The 13,133-nt window shown below is 58.9% G+C and overlaps 1 protein-coding gene across 1 annotated transcript; it reads left to right on the plus strand.

The window, feature by feature from the left end:
• The first annotated feature begins 5,080 nt into the window (after nucleotides 1-5,080).
• On the plus strand, nucleotides 5,081-6,811 carry LOC130116437 (uncharacterized). Its single transcript, XM_056284345.1, has one exon. The coding sequence runs from the start codon at nucleotides 5,081-5,083 to the stop codon at nucleotides 6,809-6,811; it is 1,731 nt and encodes a 576-aa protein (XP_056140320.1).
• Nucleotides 6,812-13,133: the final 6,322 nt, after the last annotated feature.

The following is a 13,133-nucleotide window of genomic DNA, read 5'->3' on the forward strand; positions in this document are numbered from 1 at the left end:
CAGCTGCATTGATTTGGATCTGTTTGCTGAGTACTCAGAGCAGAAATGTAAGCCGTGGGAGCACCTGGAGGGAGGGAAAATGAGAGAGGAGGAGGTGGTGGTGGTGGTGGTGGTGGTGGTGTCGGCTCCGCTATTGGTTGTGGACCTAACACACACACACACACACACACACACACACACACACACCTGTGATTCTGTGCGGGGTCAGCCTTGGATCCCAATCAGTAGCACTTAGCAAAGCGTCCCTCTTTCTCGCTTCAGTCGCCGGCTCAATTTGTCACCGGGGTGTCCGATTTCTGATAAGCGCTTGACTGAGAGAGGCGGAGGCGGAGGAGGCGGAGGAGGAGGGGTGTGGGTGTGGGGAAGTGCACAAAATGGATGCACCTGCTCTCAAGCGAAATCAGACCGCTCCATCTTCATTTCCCTATTTTCCGCCAGCTGGAACAATGCTGTGTGGCGCTTTAGCTCCAACCCGCACAATGACTTGTTTCCCACCGACCGGGGGGCCGCCGGGCCGCCTCGCGGGCCAACGCTCAGAACGGGCCGCGGCCGGCGCGGGCTGCTTTCAGACCAGAACGGGCCGCTGGCAATCAGCAGGAAGATCTGGCCGCGACGCCTGTTAACTCGGGGGTTGCTTCATTCACCATTCCCCATTCCCCATTCCCCATTCACCATTCCCCATTCCCGCTAACACAAGAATGGGTTTTCCCAATTAAAACGCCGCACGCACCGCCCGCACAATGCAGTCTGGATCGACTACAACGACTACTACTACTACTAATACTACTGCTACTAATACTACTAACACTACTACTATTACTACTAATACTACTACTACTGCTACTAATACTACTACTACTACTACAGCTACTACTAATACTACTATTACAGCTACTACTACTACAGCTACTAACAGTACTACTATTACTACTACTACTACTATTACTACAGCTAATACTACTACTACTACTACTACTACAGCTACTACCACTACTACTACTACTACTAACACTACTAATACTACTAACACTACTACTATTACTACTAATACTACTACAGCTAATACTACTACTACAGCTACTACTACTACTAACACTACTACTACTACTACTAACAGTACTACTGTTACTACTACTACTACTACTATTACTACAGCTAATACTACTACTATTACTAATACTACTACAGCTACTACTACTAATACTACTACTACTACTACAGCTACTAGTACTACTACTACTACAGCTACTACTACTACTACCACTGCTACTACTAATACTACTACAGCTACTACTACTACTACTACTACTAATACTACGACTACTACTAATACTACTATTACTACTACTATAGCTACTAATACTACTACTACTACAGCTACTATTACTACTACTACTACTACTACTACTACTACTTTCGGCTGCTCCCGTTAGGGGGCGCCACAGCGGATCATCCGTTTCCATCTCTTCCTGTCCTCTGCATCTTCCTCTGTCACACCAGCCACCTGCATGTCCTCCCTCACCACAGCCATAAACCTCCTCTTTGGCCTTCCTCTTCTCCTCTTCCCTGGCAGCTCCATATTCAGCATCCTTCTCCCAATATACCCAGCATCTCTCCTCCACACATGTCCAAACCATCTCAATCTTGCCTCTCTTGCTTTGTCTCCAAACCGTCCAACTTGAGCTGTCCCTCTAATATACTCCTTCCTAATCCTGTCCTCCTTCATCACTCCCACTGAAAATCTTGTCATCTTCATCTCTGCCACCTCCAGCTCCACCTCCTGTCTTTTCATCAGTGCCACCGTCTCCAGACCATATAACATAGCTGGTCTCACCACCATCTTGTAAACCTTCCCTTTAACTCTTGCTGGTACCCTTCTGTCACAAATCACTCCTGACACTCTTCTCCACCCACTCCACCCTGCCTGCCCTCTCTTCTTCACCTCTCTCCTGCACTCCCCGTTACTTTGGACAGTTGACCCCAAGTATTTAAACCCGTAACGCCTTCTGGGTCGACAAGTCTCCTACTCTCGTAAGCGGAGTGGGGAAGTGGATGTGACTTTCCATGTGGAACATTTGAGCAGTGAACCAGTCGGCTACAGGCCGACGTGTTTGTTTGGTTTCTGTGTGTGCCTCAAACCTGTCATTACTACGGCTGCGAGACATCTAACCATACACCCGTACTTATGGATGTCGGCGCGAATTCACGTTTGTGGCAGTCTCGCCCGGTACCGTCCATGCAGCGTCTTTGTCCACGTCTGCATCTAGTTTTGTCTTCGTTTGATGGCTGGGTTTGATGGCGCTGGATCGGCTGGGAGGGCTTGGTCTGCTGGGTCCTGTGGGCCCAGGGACCACGGCCCTGCCTGGAGCTGTGCCCGAAGAGGTAACACCGAGGGCGGTCTGACAGGACGCGGAAGCGGGGCAGGCTAAGCTAACTGCTAGCCCATGCAGACCGGCAGTTCCCATAACACCGAGGGCGGTCTGGCGGCGGCCTCGCCTGGCCTTGACTGTGGTTTTGGTGTCGTCGTGTGTGAGTGCGGGGAGGTGTGTTGAGGGTGTCCGGCTGGGAGAGCTGGTGCTGGATCGGCTGGGAGAGCTGGCGCTGGATCAGCTGGGAGAGCTGGGTCTGCTGGGTCCTGTGGGCCCAGGGACCACGGCCCTGCCTGGAGCTGTGCCCGAAGAGGTAACACCGAGGGCGGTCTGACAGGACGTGGAAGCGGGGCAGGCTAAGCTAACTGCTAGCCCATGCAGACCGGCAGTTCCCATAACACCGAGGGCGGTCTGGCGGCGGCCTCGCCTGGCCTTGACTGTGGTTTTGGTGTTGTCGTGTGGAGTGCGGGGAGGTGTGTTGAGGGTGTCCGGCTGGGAGAGCTGGCGCTGGATCGGCTGGGAGAGCTGGGTCTGCTGGGTCCTGTGGGCCCAGGGACCACGGCCCTGCCTGGAGCTGTGCCCGAAGAGGTAACACCGAGGGCGGTCTGACGGGACGCGGAAGCGGGGCAGGCTAAGCTAGCTGCTAGCCCATGCAGACCGGCAGTTCCCATAACACCGAGGGCGGTCTGGCGGCGGCCTCGCCTGGCCTTGACTGTGGTTTTGGTGTTGTCGTGTGGAGTGCGGGGAGGTGTGTTGAGGGTGTCCGGCTGGGAGAGCTGGCGCTGGATCGGCTGGGAGAGCTGGGTCTGCTGGGTCCTGTGGGCCCAGGGACCACGGCCCTGCCTGGAGCTGTGCCCGAAGAGGTAACACCGAGGGCGGTCTGACGGGACGCGGAAGCGGGGCAGGCTAAGCTAGCTGCTAGCCCATGCAGACCGGCAGTTCCCATAACACCGAGGGCGGTCTGGCGGCGGCCTCGCCTGTGGTTTTGGTGTCATCGTGTGTGAGTGCGGGGAGGTGTGTTGAGGGTGTCCGGCTGGGAGAGCTGGGTCTGCTGGGTCCTGTGGGCCCAGGGACCACGGCTCTGACCGGAGCTGCGCCCGAGGAGGAAAAACCGAGTCTGACAGGACGCGGAAGTGGGGCAGGCTAAGCTAACTGCTAGCCCATGCAGACCGGCAGTTCCCATAACACCGAGGGCGGTCTGGCGGCGGCCTCGCCTGTGGTTTTGGTGTCATCGTGTGTGAGTGCGGGGAGGTGTGTTGAGGGTGTCCGGCTGGGAGAGCTGGGTCTGCTGGGTCCTGTGGGCCCAGGGACCACGGCTCTGACCGGAGCTGCGCCCGAGGAGGAAAAACCGAGTCTGACAGGACGCGGAAGTGGGGCAGGCTAAGCTAACTGCTAGCCCATGCAGACCGGCAGTTCCCATAACACCGAGGGCGGTCTGGCGGTGGCCTCGCCTGGCCTTGACTGTGGTTTTGGTGTTGTCGTGTGGAGTGCGGGGAGGTGTGTTGAGGGTGTCTGGCTGGGAGAGCTGGGTCTGCTGGGTCCTGTGGGCCCACGGACCACGGCCCTTCCTGGAGCTGTGCCCGAAGAGGTAACACCGAGGGCGGTCTGACGGGGCGCGGAAGTGGGGCAGGCTAAGCTAACTGCTAGCCCATGCAGACCGGCAGTTCCCATAACACCGAGGGCGGTCTGGCGGCGGCCTCGCCTGGCCTTGACTGTGGTTTTGGTGTCGTCGTGTGGAGTGCGGGGAGGTGTGTTGAGGGTGTCCGGCTGAGAGAGCTGGTGCTGGATCGGCTGAGGGAGCTTGGTCTGCTGGGTCCTGAAACCACTGCGACACGGCACGGTGTCGCAGTGGTTAGCGCGGTCGCCTAACAGCAAGAAGGTCCTGGGTTCGAGCCCCGGGGTAGTCCAACCTTGGGGGTCGTCCCGGGTCGTCCTCTGTGTGGGGTTTGCATGTTCTCCCCATGTCTGTGTGGTTTTCCTCCGGGGGTCCGGTTTCCTCCCACAGCTGAATCGGCCATACTAAATGGCCCCTAGGTGTGTGTGTGTGTGTGTGTGTGTGTGTCTGTGTGTGTGTGTGTTGGCTGTGTGATGGCCTGGCAGCCTGTCCAGGGAGTCTCCCCGCCCGCCGCCTCATGACTGCTGGGACCGGCTCCAGCAACCCCGCGACCCTGAGAGCAGGATAAGCCGCTCGGATGATGGATGGGTGGATGCTGTTGTATTTTTTTGGATGTCTGGTTTTTTGTCTTTGTGTATGTGCGCAAGTGCATGAGACCAAACGACTAATAAAGTGTTTCTGAGTTCTGGTTCTGACTTGGGATCCTTAAAAAGCCAGTCCCGGAAGACCTCATACATTTTCTTTGACCACAACTCGGAAAAGCCACGAAAGCGTCCAGTCCCACGGGCGCCCACAGCTGGCGCTCCAGTCCAGTATCGGTGTCTCTATTTGTGGCGGCCCTGCCATTCCTGGTTGGTCGTCGGCGCTGGTCCCGACCAGCACCGTCTGGGATCTCTAAACGGGGCAGAATGTGACCCAGCACATTGTTGCCCGGTGTGATAAGGGGAAATATGTGCAGATAACATTGATGTGGCAGCGGGAGGAGGAGGTGCCGTGACAGGAGCAGCTTTGCTCTCCTGCGGATGAGATCAGAGCGATGGGATGACTGGCTGGCTGCCGTCTGGGCTTTCTGCAGCAGAACCGCTCCGCCGTGTTAATGTGCATTCTGACCGCTCTCCAGCTGTCCGCCGTGGTCGTCTGTCCTCATGGCCCACACGCCAGGCCGCCCGTCGAACACGTGCCGGGCGCTTCCCAGTCTTTGGGCGGTACTGTGTTTGACCTACCGGGTGGTACTGTGGGCGGTACTGTGTTTGACCTGCCGGGTGGTACTGTGGGCGGTACTGTGTTTGACCTGCCGGGTGGTACTGTGGGCGGTACTGTGGGCGGTACTGTGTTTGACCTGCCGGGCGGTACTGTGTTTGACCTGCCGGGTGGTACTGTGGGCGGTACTGTGTTTGACCTGCCGGGTGGTACTGTGGGCGGTACTGTGTTTGACCTGCCGGGCGGTACTGTGGGCGGTACTGTGGGCGGTACTGTGTTTGACCTGCTGGGCGGTACTGTGGGCGGTACTGTGGGCGGTACTGTGTTTGACCTGCCGGGCGGTACTGTGGGCGGTACTGTGGGTGGTACTGTGTTTGACCTACCGGGTGGTACTGTGGGCGGTACTGTGTTTGACCTACCGGGTGGTACTGTGGGCGGTACTGTGTTTGACCTGCCGGGCGGTACTGTGGGCGGTACTGTGGGCAGTACTGCGTTTGACCTGCCGGGCGGTACTGTGTTTGACCTGCCGGGCGGTACTGTGAGCGGTACTGTGTTTTACCTGCCAGGCGGTACTGTGTTTGACCTGCCGGGTGGTACTGTGGGCGGTACTGTGTTTGACCTGCCGGGTGGTACTGTGGGCGGTACTGTGTTTGACCTGCCGGGTGGTACTGTGGGCGGTACTGTGTTTGACCTGCCGGGTGGTACTGTGGGCGGTACTGTGTTTGACCTGCCGGGCGGTACTGTGGGCGGTACTGTGTTTGACCTGCCGGGTGGTACTGTGGGCGGTACTGTGTTTGACCTGCCGGGCGGTACTGTGGGCGGTACTGTGTTTGACCTACCGGGTGGTACTGTGGGCGGTACTGTGGGCGGTACTGCGTTTGACCTGCCGGGTGGTACTGTGGGCGGTACTGTGTTTGACCTGCCGGGCGGTACTGTGGGTGGTACTGTGTTTGACCTGCCGGGCGGTACTGTGGGCGGTACTGTGGGCGGTACTGTGTTTGACCTGCCGGGCGGTACTGTGGGCGGTACTGTGTTTGACCTGCCGGGCGGTACTGTGGGTGGTACTGTGTTTGACCTGCCGGGCGGTACTGTGGGCGGTACTGTGGGCGGTACTGTGTTTGACCTGCCGGGCGGTACTGTGGGCGGTACTGTGTTTGACCTGCCGGGCGGTACTGTGGGTGGTACTGTGTTTGACCTGCCGGGCGGTACTGTGGGCGGTACTGTGGGCGGTACTGTGTTTGACCTGCCGGGCGGTACTGTGGGCGGTACTGTGGGCGGTACTGTGTTTGACCTGCCGGGAGGTACTGTGGGCGGTACTGTGGGCGGTACTGTGTTTGACCTGCCGGGTGGTACTGCGTTTGACCTGCCGGGCGGTACTGCGTTGGACCTGCGTCGCTGGGGGAGTGCTGGCCCAGCCGCGGACCGTAGCCACGACCGCTTTCCCAGCAACCCCCTGATTAATTTAACTGTCGCGTGTTTTAATCAGGGTCAGGCCCAGGTTCATGGAGGGCGTTTGGGTAAATCGGACTCGGGTGGGGGAGCCGGGCCAGAACACCTGGACTTCTCTGTTCTTTTATTAGCCCGCTTGTCAGGTTTTGGTTTTTTCTGTGTCCCCCAAGTGGTTTAGGACTGTCATGTCTGAGAGGAGGCTATGAGGCGTGCCCAGCCTCGCACTGCAGTGTGGATGGATTTTGTGGCAGATAAATAAAAAACTAGGTTGGCAGCCCCCCCGCCCCCCACCCCCACCCCCACCCCCACCCCCAGCCCCACCCCCACCACACACACTTTGGATGCCGAGTGTTTTGGCCAGCCGGCCGCGCTGCGTTTCCTGCCAGCTGTAAACGTGTCTGTCAAGCGGTGCAGGTACGGGTCTGGTGGCGGGCCTTCCTGTGTCGGCGCCGCTCGGCCGGCCGACCTCCTCAGCCAGTACAGCCGGGCTTGTCTCGGGTCCGGCACACATTCACGCAGACGGCCCGCTCCCCGCATTTCTGGACCACACCGGGAAGCCGGCCCGGCGGCTCCGAGTGAAAGTGACCCTGCGCTGAAGAATGGCTCGAGTGCTTTAAAACCACCGTCCAGAAGAACGAACGCCAGCCAGGATGACCGCCGGTCTGCGTGGGCTAGCAGTTAGCTTAGCCTGCCCCGCTTCCGCGTGCTGTCAGGTGCCGATCACAGGGGCAAGAGGAGGGGTGAAGCGGCCTCGTATGATGGAAGTGCACGACATGAAACCGGCCTTCTCCAGCCAGTCGACACGTGGACTACACATTATTCTCGGTGCGTGCCGCCTCGCTAGCGGTGCACCTCAGGGAGCTGTCAGCGTTTCCTCAGCTGGTTTCTGAGCCATCCCACACTCTGCCAGTTGTTTCACAGCCCCTCTAAAGGAGGGCGGTTTCAAGTACCTCTTTTTTTCTAAACCCCCCCCCCCTTTTTTCTCCCCAATTGTACCCGGCCAATTACCCCACTCTCTTCCGGGCCGTCCCGGTCACTGCTCCACCCCCTGTACTGATCCGGAGAGCGCTGAAGACTACCACATGCTTCCTCCGACACATGGGACCGTGGGAGGATCACGCTATTCCCCCCCTCCCCTCCAGGCGCCCCCGACCCACCAGAGGAGGCGCTAGTGCAGCGACCAGAACACATACCCCCATCCGGCTCCCCACCCCGCAGACACGGCCCATTGTGTCTGTAGGGACGCCCGACCAAGTCGGAGGTGACGCGGGGATTCGAACCGGCGACCCCCGTGTTGGTAGGCAACGGAATAGACCGCTACGCTGCTCCGACGCCCCCCTTCAAGTACCTCTTTGGCGGTCTCTCCCTCGCCACTAGTGCAGTTTCCCTGTTTGACACCCGTGTCCCTGGAACCTCGGGTCTTGCAAGTCTGGACCAGGTGTTTCACCGTGACAGACGAGTGTTGTGCTGGCTGACCCCCTACCTTCTTCACCCTACACTACACTGCTCTCTATCGCCACCTCTCGCCCGGTGCACGGGGCAGCGTTCTGGGCTAACGAGGGGCCTCGGTGGTCGGCTGGCGAAGCAGTCCGGCCTGTGCCGGACGCCGCCGGATGTGCTGCGGTCATCAGGACGCCGCCGTGCCCACGGGCCCTGCGCTGGCAGCAGCCCTGCCTCGGCCAACCCGGTTCCCCCTGGCGGGCTAACGAAGGCCGCGCCGATGTGCACGGGAGCCAAGGCTTCCCTCCCCCCCCGATCCCGTCCCTTTGACGGCAGTCCGCTCTTCTTCTTCTTCTCTTTCTTTCTTTCTTGGCCATGCGGAGGGGTTGTCTTGCACAAGAAAAGCAATTTCCCGTCTCTTCCTGAGAGACTCGACACACCGGACCTCCGCTGAATTTCTACCACAGCATCATTTTCTCCGCTCGGCTCCATTTCAGGCCGGTAACCTGGGGGTAAACATGCAATTAAACAACAGCAGCCTGCCTGCCTGCCTTCTCCTGCTCGCTCCCCTTCTCCTGCTCGCTCCCCTTCTCCTGCTCGCTCCCCTTCTCCTGCTCGCTCCTTCTCCTGCTCGCTCCCCTTCTCCTGCTCGCTCCCCTTCTCCCTCGGCCATTAGCACGGGCGATGTACAACACGGTGACTTGCTTCTCCTAATTGGTTTTGCTTTTAATTGGGGTAGAATAGCCGCTCATATTGAACCAGCAACCAAATAGACTTTCTCCCCCCCCCCTCCCCCCCCCCGTCAGTAATATGCATGCGTCTCGTTTTATAACGAGCTTATTTTTGGGTTTCTGGATCCTCGCTTTCGGTAGACGTTCACGGCGGACGTTTTCCTGTGGCGGGGAGCCGGACGCCTTCCCGGCGCTCCCCCCGGGATCCGGTCAGCCGCTGTCGCCTCCCGGGCGCCGCGCCGCCTGCGACCGTCCCCGGGAGCCCGGCTCGTTTGTTTCCGCGCCTCCTCCCTCCGCCGAGGACTTGGCGGTAAAAGGTAGGTCAGCTTTTATGGGAGCAGTTTCGACACACGACAACAGAGCGGCGCGCATCGCCGCCCCGAGTCCCGCGTCGTCCGCCCGCCTTTATTCGCCGGCGAAGTAAGCCGGTCAGTTATTCACACGTTTTTATTATGCCTCTATAAGTAGCCGGCGGAGACTTGCCGAGTCACAGGCCCCCCCCCCTCCCCCACCCCCTAATACCCCGAGAACCCTGCGGTGTCTGCCTGTGAGGGGTTGATAGTGCGAGGCGCCTGGCTGGACTCCACCCCGGCCGATCCCCGGCTCGCTAAGCCGGCCCAGTTGGCTCATCCGGGGCCTGAGCGGGCCTGCCGTTTCCACTTCAGCGTGGCCTTTTGTCGCCACAGCACAGCGGCCAGTAAGCTGTCGGCGCGGACACCTGTCTGCCCGACGGGAGGAACCCAGCTCCGGTCAGACCACGCTACCCCCACCCCCACCCACCACCACCCCCACCTAGTGCTCCGAGTGCAATTAGAGCCCAGCAGAAGTCAGCGTGCCGGCCAGCTGGGTGCCCACAGTGACCTCCAGAGAGGCGTCTCTTCAATCCCCGTCTGGCCCGGACACCATGTCAGGCGCTGGGCCGCTGCCTGTGTGTTGGGGGGGGGGAGGGGGGAGGAGGGGATGTGTGTGTGTGTGTGTGTGTGTGTGTGTGTGTGTGTGTGTGTGTGTGTGCACCTTTTGTCGAATGCCCAGGCGTTGTGACGCGCCGCGATGTGTGTTTGAAGCAGCCGTGGCAGAGGGAGGTGGCGGTGTGGTGGGCGGGGGGGGGGGGGGGGTCGGCGGACGTCAGAGCACCCCTACTCTTCCCCCCCCCCCCCCCCCCGGTGAGGCAGGGTGTCAGCTGGGGCATTACCATAGGCTGACCTTTGCCGCTGCACACCCCACTGCACGGGTCTCTGACATTCAGGGCACAGTGGGGTGGGTGGGTGGAGGATGGGGGGGGGGGGGGGTGGAGGATGGGGGGGGGGGTGGATGCTGGTCTGTTGGCTGTTGTGTGCCAGTAGCGTGTTGATGTGTTTGTTCTTTAAGGTGGATGAGCTGATGGGGTTCGGGTGTGTGTGTGTAACTATAACTCTGTGTTATTCTGTTATTCGGGTTTTGCTTCTGGAGCCCTCGGCCGAAGCCGCGGCCATATTTGATATTCCCGTTTCTTTCCCGCTCCGCCCGGGACCTGCCGGTCGTCGGAGAGATCGCCGCTATCTGCCCGAGCGATCCCGGCGCCCTGATGAACGAGAAGGAGCCGGAAACCTTCCCCGCTGACACCGAGCCTCCCCCCCCCCCGGGGCCGGGGGGGAGAGAATAACACATCAGGCCAATTAAAGTTAATGCACGGCGACGCGCGGGATGGAGGGCAGGATGCTGCCATATGGAGGGCCCGGGCTGCGAACCGGAGGGAGCAGGAGGAGCAGGAGGAGCAGGAGGAGCAGGAGGAGCAGGAGGAGCAGGAGGAGCAGGAGGAGCACGCGGTGGATGTGCGCACCGTGTGCGGCGAGGGTGACGCAGCGTTGGCGGCGGTGCAGAAACCGCAGCGAATACTCCAATGTTGCTTTACACTGCGTCCCCTCCCCCTCCTCCCCCCTCCTCCTCCCCCCTTCACCCTTCTCTCTCCCCGGCACCCCTCCTCCCCGCGTGCGTCCTGCCCCGGCAGTGCCCCCGAGGTGCACGGCTCTCAGGTATCTGTGCATTACTGGCAGCTTCATTAAGGCTTGTTTTTTTCTCCTCCTCCTCCTCCCCCTCCTCCTCCCCCTCCTCCTCCCCCCCCCTCACCGGGAGGATTTAAATGAGCTGTCATCCTGACCTTTCTGAGCTCCTGCTCTTTTTTTAAAAGCAAGTTCATCTACTCTCCAACCCCCTACCCTCCTTCCTCTCTCTCTCTCGCTCTCTCGCTCCTGCTCTCTCTTTCTCTCTCTCTCTCTCTCTCTCTCTCTCTCTGTCACTCTCTCTCTCTCTCTCTCTCCTCTTTCTCTCTCTCTCTTTCTCTCTCGCTCTGTCACTCTCTCTCTCTCTTTCTCTCTCTCTCTCTTTCTCTCTCGCTCTGTCACTCTCTCTCTCTCTCTCTCTCTCTCTTTCTCTCTCTCTCTCTCTCTCTCTCTCTCTCTCTCTCTCTCTCTCTCTTTCTCTCTCGCTCTGTCACTCTCTCTCTCTCTTTCTCTCTCTCTCTCTTTCTCTCTCGCTCTGTCACTCTCTCTCTCTCTCTCTCTCTCTCTCTCTCTCTCTCTCTCTCTCTCTCTCTCTCTCTCTCTCTCTCTCTCTCTTTCTCTCTCTCTCTTTCTCTCTCGCTCTGTCACTCTCTCTCTCTCTCTCTCTCTCTTCTCTCTCTCTTTCTCTCTCGCTCTGTCACTCTCTCTCTCTCTCTCTCTTTCTCTCTCTCTCTTTCTCTCTCGCTCTGTCACTCTCTCTCTCTCTCTCTCTCTCTCTCTCTCTCTCTCTCTCTCTCTCTCTCTCTCTCTCTGTCATTCACTCTCTCTCTCGCTCTGTCACTCACTCTCTCTCTCTCTCTCTCTCTCTCTCTCTCTCTCTCTCTCTCTCTCTCTCTCTCTCATTCTCTCTCTCTCTCTCTCTCTCCTGCTCTCTCTCTCTCTCTCTCCTGCTCTCTCTCTCTCTCTCCTGCTCACTCTCTCTCTCTCTTTCTCTGTGTCACTCTCTCTCTTTCCCTCACCCTCCCTCTTTCTCTTTCTCTCTCTCACTCTTTCCTCCACTTTCGCCCCCCCCTACCCTTCGTGGGGGGGGGGGGGTCGCCCTGCGGCAGACAGGCATGCCAAGGTTGTTTTGTGGGTAATTGCCTCTCTTGTAGACGCTGTTTGTGTGCACACTCGCCCCCCTGCTCACGGGGCACGAGGGAGGGCACGGACTTCATTTGCTGTCTGTCTGTCTGTCTGTCTGTCTTTCTGTCTGTCCGTCTGTCTGTCTGTCTGTCTGTCTGTCTGTCTGTCTGTCTGTCTGTCTGTCTGTCTGTCTGTCTGTCTGTCTGTCCGTCCGTCCGTCCGTCCGTCCGTCCGTCCGTCCGTCCGTCCGTCCGTCCGTCCGTCTGTCCGTCTGTCTGTCTGTCCGTCCGTCCCTGCGGGCGGCTTAGGCTAACATCTGTGGCGCTGTGAATCCGGCGGGGAGCCTAGCGGAGCGTGGCTAACGCTGGGTTGCTCCCTTCATTACGTCAGCTTATTGCACAGAGTGGCAACCCGGTTACTACAAGTGTAGTCCTGCCTATTCATTCATTAGTCTCATCGCTTGGGTGGCCACCCCCGTTGTGCTATGTCGCTGAAATAAAGGCCGGTACGGGGGGGGGGGGGGTGGCCCGTTCGGGGGTGGCCCGTTCGGGGGGCCTCGGGAGCCGTGGTATTGATTGGAGACGTGCTAACTGGTGCGGGCGGGCCTCGTTAGTGGGGTCTTTAATTTGCCCTGCCATGGTGTGGTTGGTGGGAACGCGGAGGCAGATAAAGCGGAGGGGCTTCGGGCCCGGCTACCGGACTAACATGCGAGGCGGGTATAGGAGGGGACGGAGGCCATGTGGAAGCTGCCAGCCCCTGCGGCCGGTCTGCCCACTTTCACCTCCGCTGTTTGATGTTTAATGGGAGTTGTTAGCAGCGTCACATGTCACCTTACCTGCTGCTGCTGCGGGTGTGAAGCAGCTTCTAATTGAAAGGTAACCGTGTCTCCCTCGGCCCCCGATGCCCCAGGGAGGGAGCACCGAGTCCTGCTAGTCTGGACCAGGTCTCTGTATCACTATGCACCACATGCTGCCCCCGCACTCATATCTGACTGCTGACCTCTCTGCCTGCCTGTCTGTGTTTGTCTGTCTGTCTGTCTGTCTGTCTCTCTCTGTGTCTGTCTGTCTGTCACTGTCTGTCTGTCTATCTATCTTATCTCTCTGTCTGTCTGTCTGCCTGTCTCTCTCTCTGTATATCTGTCTGTCTGTGTCTCTGTCTGTCCCTCTCTGTCTGTCTCTCTCTGTCCTTCTGTCTGTCTATCTCTCTGTCTGTCTGTATGTGTCTG

The sequence above is a fragment of the Lampris incognitus genome, chromosome 8, assembly GCF_029633865.1.
Source record: "Lampris incognitus isolate fLamInc1 chromosome 8, fLamInc1.hap2, whole genome shotgun sequence".
In the NCBI taxonomy this organism is placed as follows: domain Eukaryota; kingdom Metazoa; phylum Chordata; class Actinopteri; order Lampriformes; family Lampridae; genus Lampris; species Lampris incognitus.